The sequence below is a fragment of the Oncorhynchus mykiss genome, chromosome 10, assembly GCF_057628025.1.
Source record: "Oncorhynchus mykiss isolate SJ-2025 chromosome 10, ASM5762802v1, whole genome shotgun sequence".
NCBI classification, from domain to species: domain Eukaryota; kingdom Metazoa; phylum Chordata; class Actinopteri; order Salmoniformes; family Salmonidae; genus Oncorhynchus; species Oncorhynchus mykiss.
The window spans coordinates 24,443,689-24,471,586 of NC_143031.1; the positions used below are offsets into that span (position 1 = coordinate 24,443,689).

The following is a 27,898-nucleotide window of genomic DNA, read 5'->3' on the forward strand; positions in this document are numbered from 1 at the left end:
TGCACTTAGCTATTCCTTCAGATGCAGAGCCATTAACAGTCCCCTCTATTTTACATTTGAAAATAATCGTTAATTGTAATTTCAGCACCATTTAAGAGCACGGGGGTACGTGGGGGGCCTGCGTTTGGGGAGAGTGGACTCGGATGTATCAAAGTGCCATAGACATTCCTTGACTACTTGCCTTCAGCAAGTTCAAATATTATTTTATAAATTTGCCAGTCATTCTGGCAGAGTGTGGCAGGGTAATTGAAATCACCCCGGTAATTTTCTTTAGAAGGCTAATGGCCGTGCTCGGCCGTGTCCGTCACTGCCCCCCCCCCAGTCTCTCTCCCTCTCATCTCGTCTTGTACAGACAGAATAACCTGTGCTGTTGGAACTCCCATTGTTCCTTGACTTTCATTTCACTCGCACACTTAAGTGCTGGAGATATCTGTGAAAGACAGGATATAAAAGAGGGGGAAATATTAACCACAGCACAAAAATAGCAGGATAAGAGAGAGGACAATAAAGAGGCAGAGTGGGGGAAGGGAGAAGGGAGAGAGAGTGCAAGGGTGAGGGGAGAAAGAGAGGGGGGAGAGAGAGACACACAGAGAGGGCAAAAGAAGGGATATAATGATAGTAGGATAACTGGGACTTTGCTTTCGGGGGCCGAAATCTTGGTTTACATTCGCGAGCGAGCAGGGTGGGTGTGTAACCTTTAAATGATATTTAAAACATGCCCGATTATCCCTTAAGGTAATTAGGTTTAATTAGAAATAAATCTGCAAGGCGAGGAGCCGGCCGACGCCGAAAGCAATTTGGAGCAGCCGGCGAGTGGCGTGGACTGCGGTGACGCGCTCTTTCCCTTTTGTGACCTCTCACAATTCGTCATTTCATGATTCCCCAATTCGTCATTCGTATCTCTTTGCCTCCTTCTGAACCGTATTAGAGGTCCAAGGTCCCTCCCCTCAGAGGAGGCAGGGAGAGAGGATGCAAAGAAACCAGGAAATATGGCTTGACAAAGAGCCCCTGTCTCTTTTGTCCTCACGTTTCCTGCTTCTCAACCTCCACATTCTGTCCATTCAGTCAGTCAGTCAAACTCCCACTGAACAATGCGGCGTGCCATATTCATCACGTTGATGTGGCAATTAACGGGGGAAACATGGACTCCACTCCACATCGTTCAAGATGACGCAATACTACTTTCAGTGGTGGTTGGCAATAGAAACCCCTTTTAATTACCAAATGAATAGACCACATTACAATAAAAATAGGCAATGGACAAAATGTTTTACACGGCTAGCAGTTAAGTTCAGATCTGTGAACTCTCCTTCACCCTCTGTTTGTTGTCAAGTAACTTTTCTTGTCAACACAGAGAGTAAGGAAGGCTATCATCCACACATTTAGGCCTAGCCAGTGCTATTTAACAACACTGTAGTAGTTACGCTAATGCAGGGAAGGGGCAGTGAAGTGCCGCAGTGTGTGAAGGCTTTTGTTCCTGCCCGGGACTAAAACACCCAATTCACCTAAACCTGGTCTATATTAATTAATGACAACAATTAGTTGATTATGTGAAACAGGTGTGTTAGCGCTGGGCTGGAACTTAAGCCTGCACACACTGCGCACAGTCATCCAGGACCAGAGTCAGCCTACCCTCTACTGGGTAAAAGTGTTTATTGAGTAGATGAAACCAAGGCCTTTACTCCACATTAGGGCTTTGCACCATTCGTGGTTGGTATGAGGTTGTGGTTATGACGTGAGTGACGGGCTTTGGGCTCTGCTGAGTAAGAGTTGGAACAGCCCGGGGTCATTCCATTGGCCCAATCTATGGGCCCCCTAATCGCGCAGCTCCTTTTGAAGAGAGGCTTGAAAGCTGTCACTCTGCCAAAAGGCTAGGTGACCACTGAGCCAGCCCATCACTCTAATGGAAGTCATTCAGAGCCATGGGAGTGACCTAATTAGGCTGAGGTGTCGTTGACGTGGGGCGAATTATAAAGAGACGAGTGAAGGAAGGAAGAAGAAAGTTAGAAAGAGAGTGTAGAGGCACCAAGAGATGGGTTAAAGAAAACATCTATGAAGATGATGTGAGGGGTTTTATTATTGAATGTATGACTAAATCATTGGGTAGACTCATAGGGAATGGAAAGTTATGCATGAACGTTAATAGACAACTCTACAATTCATACTGAGTAATTCCCTACAATTACCTTAACCATCGCCCTTTTTATCCCTCTTCATCTGAAAAATCTTGTTGAGTCCAACTGAGTTATAATAGAGAGCTAAAGTGTTTTGGACGTGACGGTGTTGACGGGTGTTAACCTACCTTGAAGCTCTTTGTCTCCCTTCATCCATCTGATTGTGGCGGCGGGCTTGCTGCCCATAGCGGTGCAGGTCATCTCTGTCTCGTTGCCCTCAATCACCTGCCCCTCCCGGGACTCGATGATTGGGTTGCCTGGAGGGACTGGCAGGGGGGACAAATAGACACCGTGTTTAGGGAATGTGGGGCATAAATCACCCTAACAACCAGGAGGTGTCGGGTCAGTCCTCCCTCTTAGATGTCTTAACTGTCCATGTGTGGTGGAAGGGCGTTTCATCAGCAATGTGGTGTTGAGGTAGCATGGTGTGATGCCTCTATTGTCATGGGTGTCAATTATAATATTGGTCCCTCCACATACCAAATAAAATAACTGAATTTTGTTGCAATAGTACTCTATCTGTGAGAGGTTTATGGAAATACTTTGAAATAAATGTAATTGACTACAGTACAGTCATTTTCTTGTAAACAAAAACGTCAGAATGTGCGCAGAGAAGAATGTGCGTGAAAAAGGATTACGTTATATTTAAGTGCGTGTATCTCAAGTCAGAATCGTCCGCTATCAGCTTTGGCGAAAGGCCTTACACTTAAAAAATGTTTTATCATCCACTTTATAATAAAGCCCATACACTGACTATATGCAGTACACTTCAGGTGTTTGAGGATGCTTTTCCAACCTTCTCTCAACTAGACTCTTCCCATAAACGTGCGAGCTGAGACCACTCACCGATTTTGGATTACATACTTCCAGCTCTCGCTTGCTACCTACTGCCACTCAAAACAGTTTGATGTCATTTGCGCTGATCTACTCCTGCCTTGGCCCAGACACGCAGATTCATGCCTGTGCCAGTCTCCCCATCTCCTCCTTGTGAAAATGTACAAATCACAAACACTCCCCACATCCCGCTGTCAAACTTCATTGCCAAAACGGCATCATTATGTCTAAGTACTTACTCTTGCTTCAAGCACGCTCTGTATGTAGTAACGTCTAATACGCACACAATGTAATTTCCCTTAAATCCTGCTAGGACGCACAATAGAAAACGGGCTGGACACTGGGTTTTGATTGGCGTGGATCTTGGTGTTTCGGTATTGACGTCAAATACTGGTGCTCCCAATTTATAAAAGTTAGGAGCACAAACAAAATTTAGGAGCACCAGAAAATATATTTTTTTTATTGATTGAGATATGCAGGGTGACTGACTTTTGTGGTGATGAATCTTGCCCTGGAGGCAGAACTGAGCAATTTCTGCTAGATGGGCCAGCTGCAAAGTAAAAATGTACTATATCATAGAAATAGTTGAAAACAAACATTTGCTTTTTGGTCTTAACTAAAGGTTAGGCATTAGGGTTAGCAGTGTGATTAAGTTTAGCGTTAACTGTAGGGTTAGGTTTATAATCAGATTTTATGACTTTTCGACTGTGCCGGCTAGTGACCACTCTGCGGAGCTCCCTCCAGGGCAAGATTCATGACACATTTTGTTGTGTTACAAGGTGGGATTAAAATGTATTTATTTGTATTTTTTTGTTAACGATCTACACAAAACACTCTAATGTCAAAGTGGAAGAAAAATTCTAACATTTGTAAAGAATTTCAGAAAAATAAAGCAAATATATCTTGATTACATACGTATACACCCCCTGAGTCAATACACGTTAGAATCACCTTTGGCAGTGATTAAAGCTGTGAGTCTTTCTGCAAAGTCTCTAAGAGCTTTGCCAACCTGGATTGTACAATATTATTTTCAAAATGATTTGATCTCTGACAAGTTGGTTGTAGATCATTACTAGACAGCCATTTTCAAGTGTTGCCATAGATTTTCTAACAGATTTAAGTCAAAACTGTAACTAGGCCACTCAGGAATATTCTATGTTGTTTTGGTAAGCAACTCCAGTGTATATCTGGCCTTCTGTTTTAGGCTATTGTCATGCTGAAAGGTGAACTGGTCTCCCAGTGTCTGCTGGAAAGCAGACTGAACCAGGTTTTCCTCTAGGATTTTGCCTGTGCTTAGCTCCATTACGTTTCATTTTTATCCTGAAAAACTCCTCAGTCCTTAACAATTACAAGCGTACCCATAACATGATGCAGCCAGCACTATTTTTTAAAATATGGAGAGTGGTACTCAGTGATGTGTTTGGCACAAACATACTTTACTTTAGTACATTATCGCAAACAGGATGCATGTTTTTGAATATTTCTATTAAGTACAGATGTCCTTCTTTTCACTCTGTCATTTAGGTTAGTATTGTGGAGAAACTATAATGTTGTTGATCCATCCTCAGTTTTCTCCTATCACAGCCATTAAACTCTGTAACTGTTTTAAAGTCACCATTGGCCTCATGGTGAAATCCCTGAGCGTTTTCCTTCCTTTCCATCAAATAAGTTAGTAAGGACACCTGAATCTTTGTAGTGACTGGGTGTATTGACACACTATCCAAAGTGTAATTAATAACTTCACCATGCTCAAAGGGATATTCAATGTCAGCTTTAAAAAAAATGTTGCCCATCTACCAATAGGTGTCTTTGAGTGGCATTGGAAAACCTCCCTGGTCTTTGTGGTTGAATCTGTTTTTGCAATTCTCTCGACTGAGGGACCTTACAGATAATTGTATGTGTAGGGTACAGAGGTGAGGTAGTCAGGTTAAACACTACTATCTTCCACAGTGTTGAAGTCCATGGAACTTTTACACCTGAATTTATTTAGGCTTGCTATAACAAAGGGGTTGAATATTTATTGACTCAACACATTTCAGCTTTTAATTTGTAATTCATTTCTAAAAACATAATTCCACTTGGACATTATGGGGTATTGTGTGTAGGACAGTGACACAAAAAGTCAAGGGGTGTGAATACTTTACTTTGAAGTAAGTAGACTGAAGTAAGTAGACAGTAAGTAGACTATATGTATTTTAGCACATTTTGTACCCTAGAAACTAATTTGTAACCCTGTAAATACAATTGTTTATTATAAAAATACCTGTCATTGAAATTACAAAGTCATTTGTGGAACATTAGGTTTCCACATTGTGTAAAAGCACAATATTGAGATACATTACATCAAAAAATTGTACACTGTCTCTTTAAGAACATCAAGTTCGTTAGTGATAACATGCAACAGATCAGTCATTTGGAAGATCTCAATTGCATACTCCTCACATCCCCTCTCCTCGTCTCCTTCTCAAAACACATTGGATGAGAGAGCCAGAGGTCCCTTCCCTCTGACCTTCTTCTCCAATTGCTTTTGAAAAGAAGATGAGGAGATAGGATGCGAGGAGTATGCAATTGAGAGCTTCTCATTCATTTATTGCTGTGATTATTGATTTCCTGGAGAAGCAATCACTTTTCCTTTATTTCTGTGCTCCCAAATGTTAGGACATAGACTATAAGTAAAGTTACTAGGTTGTTAGCAAGCTAGCTAAGAAGGTACATGACTGAACAAGGTTTAAACAAAAGGCCCGTGAGTAGTTTTAGAATGGCACGCGACATGGTCTATGAATGTAAAATGTGGCTTTCCAATTCACCACAGGAAGAAGAAAAAGTTGCGCCGGTTATATGGGTCATATCATTTGAACCGTTTGGTCTACAAACAAGCTGTATTCACTGTAGTAATGGTACAATCATTACAATGGAAAACAATTGTAGGCGCACAGGTCGCACAGCTAAATATTTAGGAACATATATATGACCAAAATGGTCACACTTTAGAGCCCTGTGCGAGGTTATGACATTTAAAATGACGTTGAGGACCAGATTTAAAATATATTTAACTTTCAGTGAAATGGCATAATCCCTAAAAGTGAGACAGACTTTCAGTCTTCACGTCACTTTTACTCCCGTTACATATTATTAGAATTCAATTCATGCTTTGCACTGTGGCTTTACACCTTGGTGAATGTTTATTATTTCGTAGTAAGCTTGTCTCTGAGTGCAAAAGTGAGTTAGATACAGCTATGGTATCAACCACTCCATCGGTCAATGACGTGCCAGTGATAGCTGTGTGTGTGTTAGTGATGGCTGTTTGTTCACCCGCACCCACCCGCAAACCTAAATGTAGCATATAGATATGAATTGCACAAGACTGATACATTTATGGATTTTTAATACATTGTTTTCTCTTTATTCAATCCGCCCACCCTTCATCCAAACAATATTTGTAGACCCTAAACCCACCCGTACCGTGGATATAACCTCAGGGATTGCCGGTTATGGGTAAACTCGTGTATCACTAGTGTGTGTGTGTGTGTGTGTGTGTTTTCAATAATGAATGTCAACGTAGACAGTCTAAGACATTTTCCCCCTCAACAAACATTGTGTGTGGTGTGTGTGTGTAGTCATACTCAGCACAGTGATGTCTGCATAGGCCTCCTGTGGGGGGTCCGTGTAGAGCTGGCACACGTATCTCCCCTCATCCGACAGGCTCACATTGGACAGAGACACCCGCAGCTCATTGTCCGAGAAGTTGACCAGCTGGAAGCGAGCATCTTTCAGGGCTGGGGATCAAAGAAAGAGAGATAGGGAGAGAAAGAGTAAGGGAGATAAGGGGGGGGGGGGGGGGGTCAAAAGAGGGTACCATAGTCATTGTCCATGCATTGACTATGGCAGTGTTTCCCAACTCCAGTCATTGAGTACCCCCAACAGTACACATTTTTGTTGTTGTCCCTCACAAACTCATCTGAGTATATTTTTCATTTGCTTTGGAAGAGTGAGCTGGGTGCTCTATCTGGGAGTATTGCACATACCTTAAAATGTTCTCTTGAGTTTAACAAACTTAAAGAACACAACAAATCTCCTCAGGTGAATCTTAAGTATTCTTGGTAACATGCGCAGAACTAAAGAATACTGGTATGGTCGACATTCTGAGGTCATGTGTATGCTTTGACACTTTGGAGCACCATCATAGATTGTGACTTTAAACTGTGCTGAATACAGCTGGGAAAAACTCATATTGATGCCAGGTGATCTTTGTTTAATGCACCCTAAAACAGTCTCTCGCCATTTATCATAATTTCCTTTCTTTGTTGAAATTCATCTAATCTTTGAGAACATTTGAATCCTAAGCAATTTCCCTACATATTTCTTGAAGTACAATAGCCCAATAAAGCTACTATAGTAGGTCAAAGCTGTGTGCTGGAAAACATTGGTAGAGCATGGGTGAAGTAGGCATTGTGGGGCTCATGTGAATTTCCTTTCTTTTCTCACTTAAAACTTTTTTTTTGTTTCTAATTAAAACAGGAATATGTGGTGACACACACACGCAGAATAATGAGCAATCCATTAGGGAGTTGTTTTGCCTGGCAAACGCAATGGAGAATCCCAATGTCTGGTTCAGATGAAAGCCTCCCCACCACCTCTGACAGATCGACAGCAGCCATTTACTGCTCTCTGTGTCTTCTTTTCTCCCCACACCACATTTATTCTCACCCGCAGCATCCCAGTTCAAAGGAGCAAAAGCAACAAGAAAAAAGAGGTAGCATTAATACATAACTACATAGACGGAAACAAATAACTAAATGAAGAAATCATCTGGGATTATTACAGTTAGCGGCGGCGAGCACATGAAAGCCAGGATTGTGATAGTGATGGGGGGTGAAGCTGATTGTTCTGCGTTCCAGCTGGTTAGCTGTGCTCTTTCACTTTTATGCAAAAAGAGAGAAAGCAAGAGAGCGAGTGAGGGGGGAAAAGAGGAAGAGAGAAAGCAAGAGAGCGAGTGAGGGGGGAAAAGAGGAAGAGAGAAAGAAAGAGCGAGTGAGGGGGGAAAAGAGGAAGAGAGAAAGCAAGGCTGTCAGCCTTCTCTCTGGTTCTGCTGCTGTGGAGGGAGTGGAGAAGCAAAGAAACACAGAGCGTGGCTCCATCTCCGCTGCCATCCACCCTTTTTCCTTGAGTTAATCCTCGACCTTCCCGACCCCCCCAGCACCTCGGAGTAGCCACGTGGCCCCTCATCAGAAGACCCCATCTCGATTCCACTCGTCTCCCCTTACTCCCACAAAGACAAGCCACATGGTGCAAAAGGAGAAGGGGTTAAACATGTTGCCGTGCCAACTCATCGCTAATGTCTTTGGTCCTGCTGCCAGGGTGGTGGTCTTGGAATATCAGAAGAGAACAACAAACAGAATAGCTAACAAGTGTGTGAATTCAGAGTAAGTGACAAATGAGTAAGTGACAAATGTTCAAAGGAGAGCTCTATTTTTAGCATGTGGGCCCAAGATTGAAGTCCAATCAAAACATAACTCCTCAACATTCAACTCCATTTTGCAAAGCTATTCTTGTGTCCCAACTTCTTAACTCAATTACTTTAATTACTAGGTTACTTACCTATGCTACTTTTCAACGCTAACCGCTAACTTTGGTGCCAGTAGTCATTATGCTTGGCTCCTCTGTTAGCAGTGGGTGAACACAACAGAGGCTAACGTTACACACAGATAATGTGTGACTAATTAAAGTGGCTGACTTGAAAGCAGGGTTAGGCCTGTCAGTGCAAGGGGCAGCCTGACACTAATGATTAAATTAAATGTATTGATTTGAAGAATGTGCTGGGATTAAAACACTCCAATGCGAGGCATCACGGGCTAAACTGCTGGTAATCTGTTGTGAGACTCGGCGTTAGGTGGACACCAATAGGAATGATTAAAGCATTATGTCAACACCGATAATGTTCATAATGGCACTAAAGTCTGGTGTACTGTGGGTATTTGAAAAATGGCCTCCAGTCCATTGTGGTATACTGTATGCTCAATGCATACATTGCATACATTGCCTCCTTTAACATGCTATATCTTGTTGTTGTGTTAATATACTGTAAGTGTATATCTCCACTACATGACCAAAAGTATGTGGGCACCTGCTCGTCAAACATCTCATTCCAAAATCATGGGCATTAATATGGAGTTTGTCCCTCTTTTGCTGCTATAACAGCCTCCGCTCTTCTGGGGAAGGCTTTCCACCAGATGTTGCAACATTGCTGCGGGGAGTTGCTTCCATTCAGCCAGAAGAGCATAAGTGAGGTTGGGCACTGATTTTGGGGGATTATGCCAGGCTCGCAGTCGGCATTAACAATTCACCCCAAAGGCGTTCAATGGGGTTGAGGTCAGGGCTCTGTGCAGGCAAGTCCAGTTCTTCCACACCAATCTCGACAAACCATTTCTGTATGGACCTCGCTTTTTTTGTAGAAGGCATTGTCATGCTGAAACAGGAAAGGTCCTTCCCCAAACTGTTGCCACAAAGTTGGAAGCACAGAATCGTCTAGAATGTCATTATATGCTGTAGCGTTAAGATTTCCCTTCACTGGCACTAAGGGGCCTAGCCTGAACCATGAAAAACAGCCTCAGACCATTATTCCTCCTCCACCAAACTTTACAGTTGGCACTATGCATTCGGCAGGTAGCGTTCTTCTGGCATCCGCCAAATCCAGATTTGCCCATTGGACTTCCAGATGGTGATACATCACTCCAGAGTATGCATTTCCACTGCTCCAGAATCCAATGGCGGCAAGTTTTACACCACTCCAGCCAACACTTGGCATTGTGCATGGTGATGTTAGGCTTGTGTGCGGCTGCTCGGCCATGGAAACCCATTTCATGAAGTTTCCGCCGAACAGTTATTGTGCTGATATTGCTTCCAGAGGCAGTTTGGAACTTGATAGTGAGTGTTGCAACCGAGGGCAGATGATTTTTAGGGCGCTATGCGTTTCAACACTCGCCGGTCCCGTTCTGTGAGCTTGTGTGGCCTACCACCTCGCGGCTGAGCCGTTGTTGCTCCTAGATGTTTCACTTCACAATAGCATCACTTACAGTTGACCGGGGCAGCTTTAGCAGGGAAGAAATTTGGCAAACTGACTTGATATCCTATGACGGTTCCACATTGAAAGTCACAGAGCTCTTCAGTTAGGCCATTCTAATGCCAGTGTTTGTCTATGGAGATTGCATGGCTGTATGCTCGATTTTATACACCTGTTAGCAACAAGTGTAGCTGATATAGCCGAATCCACTAATTTGAAGGGGTGTCCACATACTTTTGTATATATAGTGTATATCAACAACACAAATGTGGTTTTGGGCAAAAAAAACAGACAGAATTGGAGGTGGTGAGAAACTGAATACTGATCCATTTGTTGGAGTGAAAAACAGCATTAGTGCTTGACGACATCAGCTCTGTGTCCAACAAGGAACATGGCCCTGCTTTAGCGCAGTGGTGCTGGTTCTGGACACAAGCGTGGCCATGTGAGGACTCAACAGCGGCCCGCCATGCCCCAGGAGGTTGTCCCCCATGACGACACAACAACGGCGCCCGCTCGCAGCATCCAGCTTACTGTGGGGGAGCCCGGGATTGGACACGCAGCAGTGATGTCCAATGGGGTGAGTTTCAGGAAAAACAAAGGCACTAGTAGTAGAAAGCAATTCCACTCAAGAAAACAAACTGAATATGTCTTTCGATGTTGATTTTGTTATTTTAATTCCTTTAGTTTGGCATAGCGTTTCTCAGGTAATCATTGGAGACTCCTGAGGGGAGTTTGGCTCATAATAGTGACTGGAACGGAGCAAATTGAATGGCATCAAACATATTGTTTGATGTATTTGATACCATTCCACTGATTCCACTCCAGCCATTACCATGTGCCTGTCCTCCCAATTAAGGTGCCACAAACCTCCTATGCAGGTAATGTCTTTTTTGGAAGGTACAAACACAAGGAAAGACAAAATTGGGCAAGAAAATGCAGTGACCATGGAAAGACCTCTGAGGCAACAAACACTTAAACAAAACGTGGGAATAAGATTCACAGTGGCTAGGAACAGGGACAAAAACAGCCACAAAGAAGAAAAAGAAGGGAGGAGCGCCATGCACGTCTCAAAACACAGCAGTATCCTATTCCTGCTGATTTATACTTGAATATAGTAGCTATAGGGGTTTCAAAACGAGCTCATTTATTTGTTTTAAGAGCCACACAAGGCAGAGAGTTTGATAAATATTTGTACCTCATCCATTTAATTTCCGGGATGTATATGTTTCATTTCCATGATGGTCTTGAATTAGATTGTGAAAACTAAAGTCCATCTTCTTCATACAGCCTCTCTACAACCAAACAATCAGCCTTTCTATGAAAATAAAGGCTTTCTTTAAATCTTATTCACAGATTCACATAGCAAGCTATAGTATTAAAAAAACATACAGCTATTTAGTTAATAATATCGTATCAGAAGGCCCCAAGTTATCTCACAAATCAAGTGATCTTACTTATGTTTAAAATAATATGAAATAATAAAACAGATAAAACTTTATTTTCAAGATTTCTAATTCATTTTCCTGAGTCAGATCAAAGTGGACAATGGAATTTTTTTTTCTCCACTCAACTCCATTTGAGGGGTGGACAGTCGCCTAAAGTGGTGTTGAATATACATTGCTTATTTTCGTGTTATCGCAAATAGCCAAAGGTTCGTTCGGCACCATCGAGGAAACGGGTGATGGGGGACAAAAGACTGCACAAACACACACGGCCATATCCATTGAGTCCTGCATTGAAATGAAGCTGACTTTAAACACAAAAGGGGGGAAATAAACTGCAATTCAGAGCAGAGCGAAAAAATAAAGATGAGATAAACAAAACTTTTATGGCTGCAATGGGTTATTATTTTCTTCCATCTTTCTCCCTCTCCATATCTCAGTTGTGTTGTTTCTCCCTGGTTTCATTGAGATGAGCTTCTGGCTTCTTCTTAAGTGGCGGCAATCAATTCTGATTAGCAGGCCTGGCTACTTTTTGAGAGAAGCCCATCAAAGTTTTATTAAGGAGTGAGAGAGGGAAAGGGTAGGTGGGTGAGGGTAATTTGGCTCTTCACACAGACTCCCACCACACACATGCACACACGATACACACACACACACACACATGGAAAAGGGATTTGTGGCGCCCAACCATCTTCTTGCCCTTTAGCTGGCTCCATGCTGTTTTCGTCATCTCACTTTTAAACGTTGCCGGAGAGAGACACCTTTTAATGATAAGGAGAGCGGCGGAGAGATTAGAGGGTGACCTTTTTGGCTTGGCGGCTGTGGACCTGTTAATGACGAGGTCAGTGCTTTGAAAACACAGAGGATATGGAGGTGATGTCCTCATTAAAAGATTGGGAGCGGGTGGTGGTAAAGGTAAGGTAAAGGTGTCCTTTGGTAATGCACAGGCTACTTTCAGACAGGTACCGTCCGGGGCCCAGCGGAATCCTTACACACGTGGTCTCTGGTCTTCAAAAGGACTGGCGTCCACCCACTACACAGGTTTCAAGTGTCTGCCTCTTCACTCTGAGTGCCAGTGCAAAAGTGTGTGTGTGCCTCTTAACTCGCCGAGTGTGCCTACAGTATATGTGTGTGTGTGTGTGTATGAAGGAGCATGAAAACATGTGTGTGTGCTCACTTTGTGTGCAGAGGGCCACGCTGGGGAGGAGCCCTCATCCACACCCGGCTCCAACCGCTCCCTTGAAGTGGGGTCACATTAATTTCAGATGCAATGGAGAAACATGCTACCGCTGAGCTTTTCCGCAACTAGGATGTCAATGTCAAAGCTCTCTCCTCTATCTCCCTCCTTTTTTCCCCAATATGGATTTCAGTTGGAGCGGCCCAATATGATATTCAGGGAGGCTGGTAGAAGAGCCACGCTATAATTAAGAAGTGCAGCTGCAGTGAAATGCCCGAATGTTCTCTGGAAAAGATCACAAGAGATCAAGGCGCCCCGTCGGAAGAAGAGATGCCCTTGACAGCCAGCTGTGGGCTTGGTATTTGGTGCCCCAGCGAAACAGAAAAACACGAGGCACGATTTATGTATGCCAGGGGGATCCTGAGGACCTGGCAGTGTGTCTGTGTATATGTGTGTGAAAGAGAGTGTGGGTGAGTGAGGAATAGTTTGTGGTGGTAGGATGGGAGGGAGGGACAGAACGTTGTATCCATCAAAGACAGATGGGAGCCCTTCTGATGTGGCTGCTTCTCTGTGTGTGTGTGTGTGTGTGTGTGTGCGTGCTCACGCCTCATCGCTGAAGAAGGACAGAAGGAGGACTTGAGGACTTACTGCAAAAGTGTGAGACCATTAGGGCTATACTTTATGTTTGTGTGTGTGGGCATATTTAGTATTTTCCAACCAGTGGAAAGTACTAATAACATCTGTAAGTCTCTGAAGTGGACCAAAATATTATTGTAGAGTTGATGTGAAAGTATGTGTATGTCCGTCTGTGTAGAACTAGTAGGCCAATCTATTTTTAAGGTGTGTGTATGTATAAGTTTGTGTCCGTGTGCATGCCAGCCTCTGTGTGTGTGTGTGTGTGTGTGTGTGTGTGTGTGTGTGTGTGTGTGTGTGTGTGTGTGTGGTACTCACGTCGGACGTCTCTGAAGTAGATGGTCTGTCTGTTGGGGTTGAGGAGCTGGATGACAGAATCGTCGTTGTTCTTCACCCTGCAGCTGATGACGGCCACATCACCCTCCATCACCTCCACATTGTCTGTCACCAGGTTCTGACTCTGGACTGGAAGGCACAGACAGACACACAGTAGTCATTACAACTGCCAGGCTGTGTGCAGTATAGTTTTTCACACCACTGAGCTGAACCGAGCCAAGCCAAGCTGTACTCAGCCTGGTTACACATCCACCATAGTTGCAGGAACTGTGCTGAAATGGTATGAAAATATATCTGAGCGAGCACAATTTGGTTTGCAAACATGTGATCCCAAGTATGGAATGAATTCCGGTGGTACTACCATTTGCCAATACTTGTAAGAGATCAATGCCAACATGATATGTATCCCAAGTTATAATTCAAAATAAGCCCTTCAGTCCATAACAACCGCAAGGAAGAGTGGGGATATTTTATTTTTTTTACCAACTGGGGACATTGTGTTGGGCCCCACAAGGTCAAATGCTATTTGTAGAGGGTTTAGGGTTAAGGTTAGAATTAGTGTTAGAATTAAGTTTAGGGTTAGGAGCTAGGGTTAGTTTTAGGGTTAAGGTTAGGAACCAAGGTTAGGTTTTAGGGTTATGGTTAAGGTTAGGGTAAGAGTACAGGTTAGTTTTAAGGGTTAGGGAAAATAGGATTTCGAATCGGACTGAATTGTGTGTCCCCACAAGGTTAGCTGTACAGGACTGTGTGTGTGTGTGTGAATGTGCTTTATGAGCGAGCTGGTAAAGGTTGCTCCTGATGCCTGACCTTGTGGGTGACGGCAGACCCTATCACAGGGCAATGGAAGACTTCATACATGGATTTAAGCTACTTCATTAAAGTCAGGAGAGAGATTTTTGATTATCATCTTCTCCAAGATTAATCTCTTGCCTCCTTGATGCGTAGCTTAAATAAAAACATATTATACAGTTGAAGTTTACGTACACTTAGGTTGGAGTCATTAAAACTTGTTTTTCAACCACTCCACAAATGTCTTGTTCACAAACTATAGTTTTGGAAAGTCGGTTAGGACATCTACTTTGTGCATGACACAAGTTCTTTTTCCAACAATTGTTTACAGACAGATTATTTCACTTATAACTGTATCACAATTCCAGTGGGTCAGAAGTTTACATACACTAAGTTGACTGTGTCTTTAAACAGCTTGGAAAATTCCAGAAAATGATGTCATGGCTTTAGAAGCTTCTGATATGCTAATTGACATCATTTGAGTCAATTGGAGGTGTACCTGTGGATGTATTCCAAGGCCTACCTTCAAACTCAGTGCCTCTTTGCTTGACATCATGGGAAAATCAAAAGAATTCAGCCAACAACTTTGCAAAAAAATGATGGTTCATCCTTGGGAGCAATTTCCAAACGCCTGAAGATACCATGTTCATCTGTACAAACAACAGTACGCAGGTATAAACACCATGGGACCAAGCAGCCATCATACCGCTCAGGAAGGAGACGCGTTCTGTCTCCTAGAGATGATCGTACTTTGGTGCGAAAAGTGCAAATCAATCACAGAACAACAGCAAAGGACATTGTGAAGATACTGGAAGAAATGGGTACAAAAGCATCTATATCTACAGTAAAATTAGTCCTATATCGACATAACCTGAAAAGCCGCTCAGCAAGGAAGAAGCCACTGCTCCAAAACTGACACAAAAAACTACGGTTTGCAACCGCACATGGGGACAAAGATCGTACATTTTGGAGAAATGTTCTCTGGTCTGATGAAACAAAAATAGAACTCTTTGGCCATAATGACCATTGTTATGTTTGGGAAAAAAAAGGGGAACGCTTGCAAGCTGAAGAACACCATCCCAACCAAAGAAATAAAAGCTTAAATAAATAATAATCTCTACTATTATTCTGACATTTCACATTCTTAAAATAAAGTAGTGATCCTAACTGACCTAAGACAGGGACTTTTGACTAGGATTAAATGTCAGGAATTGTGAAAAACAGTTTAAATGTATTTGGCTAAGGTGTATGTAAACTTCCGACTTCAACTGTATATGTATTGTTCCCTAGCCGAGGAGTTAATAGAAGGAGCATGATTGGACTGTGACTTGCGCGGTGGGGCAACCTGCAAATGTCCATGCCTCAGTTGACATGCACCTCTAAACATCCCTGTCATTTAAAGAGGATGGGGAAGAACGCAATCGCCTCCTCAAATGTCGACAGATAAGGACAGACAGCTTAACAAACAGGATTTAAAATAAGCCTGCCAAACAATACCCTGATACCCCAAACAGCCCTGAAAACAAATGAACCATATGAGAACAAGCCACACTCTCCACTTGAAAGAAGTGAATTCAGCCTACTTTTCAATAAGGAGGGCCGTTATTGGATATATGCTAATATGCTATGCTAACATACTTGGCCAATATGCTAATATACTTGGCTCGAATGATATGCTATTATGCTCATAAATGCTAACATGTTAGGCGCATATGATATGCTAATAGGCTTATACAATATGCTAATATGCTAAACTAGTACAGTGGGTATCTAGTACAGTGGGTATCGCCATGGTGATGCTGCTAAATGTAGTCTCTTCTATGTTGGGCTAGGAGTTTAAAACCTGGGTAGTGTTAATTTGGTTAATTGTTCTTCCACTGGTAAACAAACACTAAAACATGAATTGTAAGGGGGGAATACTTACGAGGGAAGGCGCTCATTAACGACAACATCAAACGTGCAAAGATGTCATCCAGAAAATGTCAATCTTATCGAGTCACTACCAACAGCTACATTAGCCTAATCTGGTATAATGTTGATAAAATCATAGTAGCAATGGCTCTTATTATGGTTCCTTATTTAGGAAATGTAATTAGATCAAATTAAACAAGTCAAATGAGAATATCAGCAGGTGGTTACCAAACAAAAAGAGATGACACTGCAACACAAATAGTTATGATAATACTAAATATCTCATGTCAGAAACTGCATTCAAAAACTACATGTCACATGCCTTAAGTGCCCAGATATTTTGATCAATCATTCTCAGAATATCAAATAGTCTCGATCTGCACGTGCCTTGGCAACTCCTCTAACTATCCTTGTGTGCATCTACTAACACACATGTTTGGCACAACAACGAACCAATCTAGTAGAGAGAGTTGGATAAATCCCATAGCCTTGCCTACAGCTGGGACCGAGCTACAGCTCAACATACAGTACCAGTCGAAAGTTTGGACACACCTACTCATTCAAGGGTTTTTCTTTACTTTTACTATTTTCTACATTGTAGAATAATAGTGAAGATATCAAAACTATGAAATAACACATATGGAATAATGTAGTAGCCTACTTTTTTAAAACATATTTTAGATTCTTCAAAGTTGCCACCCTTTGCCTTGATGACAGCTTTGCACACTCTTGGCATTCACTCAACAAGCTTCATGAGGAATGCTTTTCCAACAGCCTTGAAGGGCTCCCAAAATATGCTGAGCACTTGGCTGCTTTTCCTTCACTCTGCGGTCAAACTCATCCCAAACCATCTCAATTGGGTTGAGGCTGGGTGATTGTGGAGGCCAGGTCATCTGATGCAGCACTCCATCACTCTCCTTCTTGGTCAAATAGTCCTTATACAGCCTTATACATGCTGGTTAAGTTTGCCTTGAAATCACAGACAGTGTCACCGGCAAAGCACCATAACAACTCATCGCGGTGGGAACCACACATTCCGTTCACCTACTCTGCATCTCACAAAGACATGGCGGTTGGAACCAAAAATCTCAAATTTGGACAGATTGCCACCGGTCTAATGTCCATTGCTTGGCCCATGCAAGTCTCTTCATCATATTGGTGTCCATTAGTAGTGGTTTCTTTGCAGCAATTTGACAATGAAGGCCTGATTCACACAGTCTCCTCTAAACAGTTGCTGTTGAGATGAGTCTGTTATTTGAACTCTGTCAGGTGCAATCTGAGGTGCAGTTAATTGCCGATTTCTGGAGCTGGTAACTCTAATCTACTGGCTCCAAGATGGCATAGCAGTCACACGTCTTTTGTCCTCGTCTTGTCATGTCCCGTATATATATATCTATTTACAACTTTCTTCGCATACCTTTTTATATATTTTTTATTTTCCATAAACTCATCTTCAAAACACTCTCCTACAACCCGCCTCACCAATTTATATTTAAAAAAAAAGAAAGTATTATTTACCTCAAATCTGTAATCCTCCATAGAAGCTAACCCGAAGCTAGCCAGAAGCTAGCCAGAAACTAATCCAGAAGCTAGCCAGAAGCTATCCTGAAGCTAACCAGAAGCTAATCAGAAGCTAGTTAGCTTCTTTACTGGCTAATCGTTGGTATTCAGCTAACCACGGTTTGTGGTCATCGGCTATCCTTTAGCTCAAAAATCTATCGCCAGTTTTGTATGGCGCGGCTCGGACCGGTACATACCGGACCTATTTTTCTCTCCATGTCCCCGGATTTCAACCGCTAACTCTGGACATTTATAACTGTTAGCTAGCTGCTATCCGTGTGACTATCGGCTTACGTCGATTCCGGAGCAAACATCAATTATTCCGGAGCTAGCCAGCTGAAGAGTTCCATCAGTCACTCCTGGGCTACAATCATCTATCCGGACCTGTTTTACTGCCAACGCGGAGCCCCACCGGGCCTTCACAACTGGACTACCAACGTTATCTACCCGAGGGAGTTATCCGGCTGGCTCCTCCGTCGCGACGTTACCTGAAAGCCCTTCTGCGGTCCGCTAATCGTTAGCTGTCTTATCGGCTGCTATCTGAATAGACCTATCGGACATTTTTTTTCTCCCTTGGGCCTCTATAACTATATCTATTGTTTTTTTTTTGTGAATTGGATTGATCCCCGCTACCACATGGAACCCCACTAATCCTACCGACGGAAATGCACGAGGTGGCTAAAAACAGACCTCCATCCTATGCTAGCTTGCTACCGATGGCCCGGCTAGCTGTCTGAATCGCCGTGACCCTAACCAACCTCACTACTCAGTGGACCCTTTTGATCACTCGACTAAGCATGCCTCTCCTTAATGTCAATATGCCTTGTCCATTGCTGTTCTGGTTATCAATGAACCTACCAGATACCTCTCCAAAGTCTTAAACACGGGCACCCTCATAGATATCATCCAAACCAACTTGCCCTCTAAATACACCTCTGCTGTCTTCAACCAAGATCTCAGCGATCACTGCCTCATTGCCTGCATCCGTAATGGGTCAGCGGTCAAACGACCTCCACTCATCACTGTCAAACGCTCCCTGAAACACTTCAGCGAGCAGGCCTTTCTAATCGACCTGGCCGGGGTATCCTGGAAGGATATTGATCTCATCCCGTCAGTAGAGGATGCCTGGTTATTTTTTTTAAATGTCTTCCTAACCATCTTAAATAAGCATGCCCCATTCAAGAAATTTAGAACCAGGAACAGACCCTTGGTTCTCCCCAGACCTGACTGTCCTTAACCAACACAAAAACATCCTATGGCGTTCTGCATTAGCATCGAACAGCCCCCGTGATATGTAGCTGCTCAGGGAAGCTAGAAACCATTATACACAGGCAGTTAGAAAAGCCAAGGCTAGCTTTTTCAAGCAGAAATTTGCTTCCTGCAACACTAACTCAAAAAAGTTCTGGGACACTAAAGTCCATGGAGAATAAGAACACCTACTCCCAGCTGCTCACTGCACTGAAGATAGGAAACACTGTTACCACTGATAAATCCACTATAATTGAGAATTTCAATAAGCATTTTTCTACGGCTGGCCATGCTTTCCACCTGGCTACTCCTACCCCGGTCAACAGCACTGCACCCCCCACAGCAACTCGCCCAAGCCTTCCCCATTTCTCCTTCTCCCAAATCCAGTCAGCTGATGTTCCGAAAGAGCTGCAAAATCTGGACCCTTACAAATCAGCCGGGCTAGACAATCTGGACCCTTTCTTCCTAAAATGATCTGCCGAAATTGTTGCCACCCCTATTACTAGCCTGTTGAACCTCTCTTTCGTGTCGTCTGAGATTCCCAAAGATTGGAAAGCAGCTGCGGTCATCCCCCTCTTCAAAGGGGTGGGACACTCTTGACCCACACTGCTACAGACCTATATCTATCCTACCCTGCCTTTCTAAGGTCTTCAAAAGCCAAGTCAACAAACAGATTACCGACCATTTCGAATCTCACCATTCCTTCTCTGCTATGCAATCTGGTTTCAGAGCTGGTCATGGGTGCACCTCAGCCACGCTCAAGTACCTAAACGACATCTTAACCGCCATCGATAAGAAACATTACTGTGCAGCCATATTCATTGATCTGGCCAAGGCTTTCGACTCTGTCAATCACCACATCCTCATCGGCAGACTCGACAGCCTTGGTTTCTCAAATGATTGCCTCGTCTGGTTCACCAACTACTTCTCTGATAGAGTTCAGTGTGTCAAATCGGAGGGTCTGTTGTCCGAACCTCTGGGAGTTTCTATGGGGGTGCCACAGGGTTCAATTCTTGGACCGACTCTCTTCTCTGTATACATCAATGATGTCGCTCTTGCTGCTGGTGAGTCTCTGATCCACCTCTACGCAGACGACACCATTCTGTATACTTATGGCCCTTCTTTGGACACTGTGTTAACAACCCTCCAGGCAAGCTTCAATGCCATACAACTCTTCTTCCGTGGCCTCCAATTGCTCTTAAATACAAGTAAAACTAAATGCATGCTCTTCAACCGAGCGCTGCCTGCACCTGCCCACCTGTCCAACATCACTACTCTGGACGGCTCTGACTTAGAATACGTGGACAACTACAAATACCTAGGTGTCTGGTTAGACTGTAAACTCTCCTTCCAGAACCACATCAAACATCTCCAATCCAAAGTTAAATCTAGAATTGGCTTCCTATTTTGCAACAAAGCATCCTTCACTCATGCTGCCAAACATACCCTTGTAAAACTGACCATCCTACCGATCCTCGACTTCGGCGATGTCATTTACAAAATAGCCTCCAATACCCTACTCAAATTGGATGCAGTCTATCACAATGCAATCAGTTTTGTCACCAAAGCCCCATATACTACCCACCATTGCGACCTGTATGCTCTCGTTGGCTGGCCCTCGCTTCATACTCGTCGCCAAACCCACTGGCTCCATGTCATCTACAAGACCATGCTAGGTAAAGTCCCCCCTTATCTCAGCTCGCTGGTCACCATAGCATCACCCACCTGTAGCACGCTCTCCAGCAGGTATATCTCTCTGGTCACCCCCAAAACCAATTCTTTCTTTGGCCGCCTCTCCTTTCAGTTCTCTGCAGCCAATGACTGGAACGAACTACAAAAATCTCTGAAACTGGAAACACTTATCTCCCTCACTAGCTTTAAGCACCAACTGTCAGAGCAGCTCACAGATTACTGCACCTGTACATAGCCCACCTATAATTTAGCCCAAACAACTACCTCTTTCCCTACTGTATTTATTTATTTATTTTGCTCCTTTGCACCCCATTATTTTTATTTCTACTTTGCACATTCTTCCACTGCAAATCTACCATTCCAGTGTTTTACTTGCTATATTGCATTTACTTTGCCACCATGGCCTTTTTGCCTTTACCTCCCTTATCTCACCTCATTTGCTCACATCGTATATAGACTTGTTTATACTGTATTATTGAATGTATGTTTGTTTTACTCCATGTGTAACTCTGTGTCGTTGTATGTGTCGAACTGCTTTGCTTTATCTTGGCCTGGTCGCAATTGTAAATGAGAACTTGTTCTCAACTTGCCTACCTGGTTAAATAAAGGTGAAATAAAAAAATAAATAAATAATGAACTTATCCTCTGCATTATATGTAACTCTGGGTCTCATCATAGCGCTTGATGGTTTTTGCGACTGCACTTCAAGAAACTTTCAAAGTTCTTGAAATGTTCCAGATTGACTGACTTTCATGTCTTAAAGTACTGGTGGATTGTCATTTCTCTTTGCTTATTTCAGCTGTTCATGACGTAATATGGACTTGGTATTTTACCAAAAAGGGCTGTCATCTGTATACCAATCTTACCCTGTCACAACAAAACTGATTGGCTCAAACTCATTAAGGAAAGAAATTCCAGAAATGAACTTTTAACAAGGCACACCTGTTAATTGAAATGCATTCCAGGTGACTACCTCATGAAGCTGGTTGAGAGAATGCCAAGAGTGTGCAAAGCTGTCATTAAGGCAAAGGGTGGTTACTTTGAAATATATTTAGATTTGTTCAACACTCTTCTGGTTACTGCATGATTCCATATGTGTTATTTCATGGTTTTGATGTCTTCACTATTATTCTATAATGTAGAACATAGTAAAAATTAGAAAAACCATGGAATGAGTAGGTGTCCAAACTTCAGACACACAGTGCATTTGGAAAGTATTCAGACCCCTTTACTTTTTCCACATTCTGTTAGGTTACAGCCTTATTCTAAAATGGATTCAATATTTTTTTCCCCTCAATCTACACGCAATACCCCATAATGACAAAGCAAAAACAGTTTTTTAGATATGACATTTACATAAATATTCAGACCCTTCACTCAGTACTTTGTTGAAACACCTTTGACATCGATTACAGCCTAGAGTTGTCTTGGGCATGACGCTACAAGCTTGGCACAGCTGTATTTGGAGACATCATCCAATTCTTCTCTGCAGAAGGTGCCTTTTGGCAAACTCCAAGCGGGCTGTCATGTGCCTTTTACTGAGGAGTGGCTTCCGTCTGCAACACTACCATAAAGGCCTGATTGGTGGAGTGCTGCAGAGATGGTTGTCCTTCTGGAAGGTTCTCCCATCTCCACAGAGGAACTCTAGAGCTCTGTTAGAGTGGCCATCAGGTTCTTGGTGACCTCCCTGACCAAGGCCCTTCTCCCCCGATTGCTCAGTTTGGCCGGGCAGCCAGCTCTAGGAACAGTCTTCGTGGTTCCAAACTCCTTCAATTTAGAAATGATCAAATCAAATCTTATTTGTCACATGCTCCGAATACAACAGGTGTAGAAATGTTACTTACAAGGCCTCAACCAACAATGCAGTTAAGAAAAATATTTACTAAATAAACTAAAGTAAAAAAATAAAAGAGCAACAATAAAATAACAATAACAAAGCTATATACAGGGGGTACCAGTACCGAGTCAATGTGCGGGTGTACAGATGGAGGCCACTGTTTTCTTGGGGACCTTCAATGCTTTTTCTCATAGAAAAAGGTCTGAATACTTATGTAAATAAGGTATTTGTTTTTAGTTTTTATAAATTAGCAAACATTTCTCAACCTGTTTTCACTTGGTCATTATTGGGGTATTGTGTGTAGATTGCTGAGGGATTTTATTTGACTTGTTTTAGAATAAGGTTGTAACGTAACAAAATGTGGAAATATTCAAGGGGTCTGAATACTTTCCAAATGCACTGTACATGTATAGATGTGCATGTGTCTGAGCCACAAGGGGGAGCCACCGTGTCAAATTCAATGGGAGAGATGTGTGTGCATATTGGATGAACCTTTAGCAAAAACCTAGCAATACAGCAGTACTCACCAAGAGTGATTTGGGGAAAGCTCAACACTGCATGCAGCTGACCAGAAAGTAAAACAACAAGATAGATATGGTCTAATACAGGGTTTCCCAAACTCAGTCCTGGGGTCTGCCACTGAGTGAGCATTTTGGTTTTCGACCCTAGCACCTACACAGCTGATTCAAATAATCAAAGCTTGATGATGAGTTAGTCATTTGAATCAGTTGTGTAGTGCTAGGTCAAAAAAAACAACACATGCATTTAGGAGGGGGGGCACTACCGAGTTTGGGAAACCTTGGTCTAATAGATCCATAATGGGAATAGGGACATGCGTATAGTAATTGGAGGACGGCTATTGTTTCTATGCTTCAATGAATTGATTGAACAATAAAATACATTAATTCTAAGCAAATGTGCAACATACTTTAGCTTTGCTGTAGGCCCACTTTGATGTGCATTTGCTTTCTGTGAATGCCGTCATGTAGCCAAAGACTATTGTAGCATTTGCATAACTTGTTCAAACAGATCTGTTACATTATCTTTGTATTTAATTAGTGGAATTCAAAAGCGCTAGCACAGAGCATTGATCATTCTGGCCTAGATTAAACTTGTCAGATGAGGATGATCTGTACTAGTCTACCGTGTGTGTGTGTAGGCTCTACTGCACTTGTCTGAGTGTGGAGCACACATTTGAGTAGGTGTGTTTGTGTTTGTGTGTGTGTGTGTGTGTGTGTGTGTGTGTGTGTGTGAGAGAAAGAGAGAGACCCGCATGTGTATGCGCCAGTGTGTGTGGTATATTTTGCCGTTCACTCTGACAGAGAGAGAGAGCACCAGCAGTTGGGAGAAGACCACCTGCGCAGCATGTCATAGACAGCTGGCTGAAGGCTGCAGCGCACCGCTGGGTTGGAAAGGTCACCGGGCCCTCACTGGCCCTGTCCTCTATTTAGAGGGGAGCGTAGAGGGTCCGGCAGCCAGGGCCCGGTAGACCCCCAGTACACGCTCAGCACGTTCAGTCAGTGAAAATAGCACCCGTGTCAAATTAGCATTAACCATTGACCAGTGGGTTTGCATATGGAAGGGGCTCGAGCTAGCTAGCACACAGCAGGCTATTAAACAGGCAGTGAGCAGTGATAGGCTCTTACTGTGCCACACCCCTTGGTGAGCTGTACCCTGCTAAAGCTAACCGGCAATAACTAGGTAATGTAGCTAGACTGTTATTGGAATGTAAATGGACTGTTTGTAGAGCACTTGACCCTGTTGATATGCACAAGGCAGGTTCTACCTTGAGATGATCACTGATCTAATTGGGTGAAAGCAAGGTTGCCACTGTATTCGTTACACCTATCCAGTTATGTCAGATTAGTTTTGTAGGGTCTATTGTCCCAGCAATAAACTAGGACTGTAGCTTCTGCTTACGCTTATCTTATGTATCACACTACAGCTAAGGAGACAATTTACAACAAACAAACAATGCTGTATTTTGACATGGTGAATTTGGAGGTCAAATAGTCATATCTCACTGAGAACGTGTTTGACAGGGTGCATCTAAGCACCCCAGATGATATGACTCTCATTCGCTAGCATTCAGTGTAGAGGTCGACCGATTATGATTTTTCAACGCCGATACCGATACCGATTATTGGAGGACCATAAAAGCCGATACCGATTAATCGGCTGATTTTTTTAAACATTTATTTGTAATAATGACAATTACATCAATACTGAACGAACACTTATTTCAACTTAATATAATACATCAATAACATACATTTAGCCTCAAGTAAATAATGAAACATGTTCAATTTGGTTTAAATAATGCAAAAACAAAGTGTTGGAGAATAAATTAAAAGTGCAATATGTTCCATGTAAAATATGTGCCATGTAAGAAAGCTAACGTTTCAGTTCCTTGCTCAGAACATGAGAACATATGAAAGCTGGTGGTTCCTTTTAACATGAGTCTTCAATATTTTTAGGTTGTAGTTATTATAGGAATTATAGGACTATTTCCCTCTATACCATTTGTATTTCATTAACCTTTGACTATTGGATGTTCTAATAGGCACTTTAGTATTGCCAGTGTAACAGTATAGCTTCCGTCCCTCTCCTTGCTCCTCCCTGGGCTCGAACCAGCAACACAACGACAATTAGCGCACGCTAACTAGCTAGCCATTTCACTTCGGTTACATGAGCCTCATCTCGGGAGTTGATAGGCTTGAAGTCATAAACAGCGCAATGCTTGACGCACAACGAAAAGCTGCTGGCAAAACGCACGAAAGTGCTGTTTGAATGAATGTTTACGCGCCTGCTTCTGCCTACCACCGCTCAGTCAGATACTTAGATATTTGTATGCTTGTATGCTCAGTCAGATTAAATGCAACGCAGGACACGCTAGATAATATCTAGTAATATCATCAACCATGTGTAGTTAACTAGTGATTATGATTGATTGTTTTTTATAAGATAAGTTTAATGCTAGCTAGCAACTTACCTTGGCTTACTGCATTCGCGTAACTCCTTGTGGAGTGCAACGAGAGAGAGGCAGGTCGTTATTGTGTTGGACTAGTTAAGGTTGCAAGATTGGTTCCCCTGAGCTGACAAGGTGAAAATCTGTCGTTCTCTGCCCCTGAACAAGGCAGTTAACCCACTGTTCCTAGGCCGTCATTGAAAATAAGAATGTGTTCTTAACTGACTTGTCTAGTTAAATAAAGATTAAATAAAGGTGTAAAAAATAAAAAATAAAAAAATGAAATCGGCGCCCAAAAATACCGATTTCCGATTGTTATGAAAACTTGAAATAGGCCCTAATTAAATCGGCCATTCCGATTAATCGGTCAACCTCTAATTCAGTGTGTGTGTGAGTTTCCCTGGTGTTCTCTCAAAAAACAAGAGGCACTTCTTTTATCTCCCTTTGATTTTTCACAACCCAATTCTGCTGTGGACTGGATAAGTTTGGGTGGCCATTGACCACTCCATCTGTGAGTAGGAGACCCAGTTCTCAACCCGAAATGCACAGTGATGCAGCCCTGCCAAAATCCCTAACCAACTAGACACTGTATTGTAAAAAAGCATCAAATTCCCATACAGTACACTGCCTTAATGCAAATAACCCTACCCATGTACCAATGTGTTTGGGCTGTCATGCTAACTTCTATGGCCATTGTCATACCAAACCATAGTTGATTCTACAGCACACACAGATCTGGGACCAGGCTAAAAGTACCCTGCTGCTCAAGAATATAAAATACATTAAGGCTGATTTAAGCCTTTTAGAAATGGCCTGCTTTTAAGATTAAACAAATCTTATTAAAGGGAGTAAAAAGGACGTTTTAGAGATATTTTAGCGCACAGTAATAAGATCAAAGGTTTGATAGGGATGTGGTTGAATCATTGAACGACGTCAAGTGGTTTAATTTTCCTCAGAAACGTTCATGGTTTCTTAAATACTGAGGATGTTTTAGTATCTGAGATAGCTACCTCATTCAAAGGGAATGACTTGGAATGATCCCACATCGTCTTTGACTTGTTCTATGCTTCCCCTTGTAATTTCACTAAGTGGTATTTTTTAAATATTTTTTTTAATGTCTCCAGAGGTATATGGATAGAAATAACTGTAAATACACGCAAAAAAACACGTCTGAACAATTCTGCACTACTTGTTATGTTAATAGTGAACCAATGCCACCGATATTCATAAAGCATATTCCAATACAAAAAGGGCCTAAAGCTTAAGTTGTGATTACTCGTCCCAAAGAAAAGTTTGAAGAAGCTTTTGTAGTGGCTAATTAGCAACAATAGCATGGCGTTTTTATGAAGATTAGGAGACAGTGTTTATAAACTGACCTCTGCATCAACACTTTGGAAGAGAAAAACACGGAGAAAATCCTTCAAAAGCTATTCTGTGCTATTATTCCCTTCCTCCCTTATCATCATCCCCCTCTCCACTCTGAGAGGAGACAGTGGGGAGACATTTGCAGTGCCTTTCAATAAAGGAGGGAGAAGAGAAGTAAAGAAGGAGGGGGAGGCCTGTGTGGTGCTAATGACCAGTAAAATGGAGGTCACGTGGGAGCTGTCCGTGGATGGATGGATGGATGGAGAGAAGGAGAGCAGAAAAGCGTCCAAATCAGTGGAGTGATGGGACGATGTGTGTGTGTGTATGTGCTTTTAGTGTCATTAAGTGTGTGTGTGTGTGTGTGTGTATAGCTGCTTGCATGCATGTGATTTATGTTGATGATCATGCATGTGATTAATGTTGATGATCATGCATGTGATTAATGCATGATTATGTGTGCACTTACTGTGACTCTCTGTGAAGGGATTTGTGTATGTGCACCAGCATGGCGTGAGTGTCTATCTGTACTACTTTGTGTGTGTGTGTGTGTGTGTGTGTGTGTGTGTGTGTGGGAGGGGAGGGGAGGGGGTGGCAGCCAAGAGATTAATGCATCAGAGGCAGTGGTGCTATAACTAGAGGGCCTGCCATTATGCTCGCTCATTTGGAAATCTCTTTCAGGGAGGAGAGAGGGAGAGAAGCAGGGAGGGAGAGAGAGGCAGGGAGGGGGAGAGAGGCAGGAGAGAGGGAGAGAGGGAAGGAGAGAGGGAAGGAGAGAGGCAGGGACGGAGAGAGAGAGGAGCGATAGAGTGGGCTCATCTCCTCCACTACCAGCCAGATAAACAAAAACTGGTTGAGACCCTGCAGACAGTCTG

At 42.8% G+C, this 27,898-nt stretch overlaps 1 protein-coding gene across 6 annotated transcripts in view; it reads right to left on the reverse strand.

The window, feature by feature from the left end:
• Positions 1–27,898, reverse strand: part of LOC110534869 (cell adhesion molecule 1) — a 502,342-nt gene that overhangs the window by 100,937 nt on the left and 373,507 nt on the right. For all 6 annotated transcript variants that reach the window (XM_036989933.2, XM_036989932.2, XM_036989931.2 and 3 more), the window contains 3 exons: positions 13,639–13,785; positions 6,632–6,784; positions 2,303–2,440 (listed from right to left, as the gene is read on the reverse strand). In XM_036989933.2, coding sequence (XP_036845828.2) covers positions 2,303–2,440; positions 6,632–6,784; positions 13,639–13,785 — 438 coding nt within the window. The remainder of the gene's footprint in view (positions 1–2,302; positions 2,441–6,631; positions 6,785–13,638; positions 13,786–27,898) is intronic.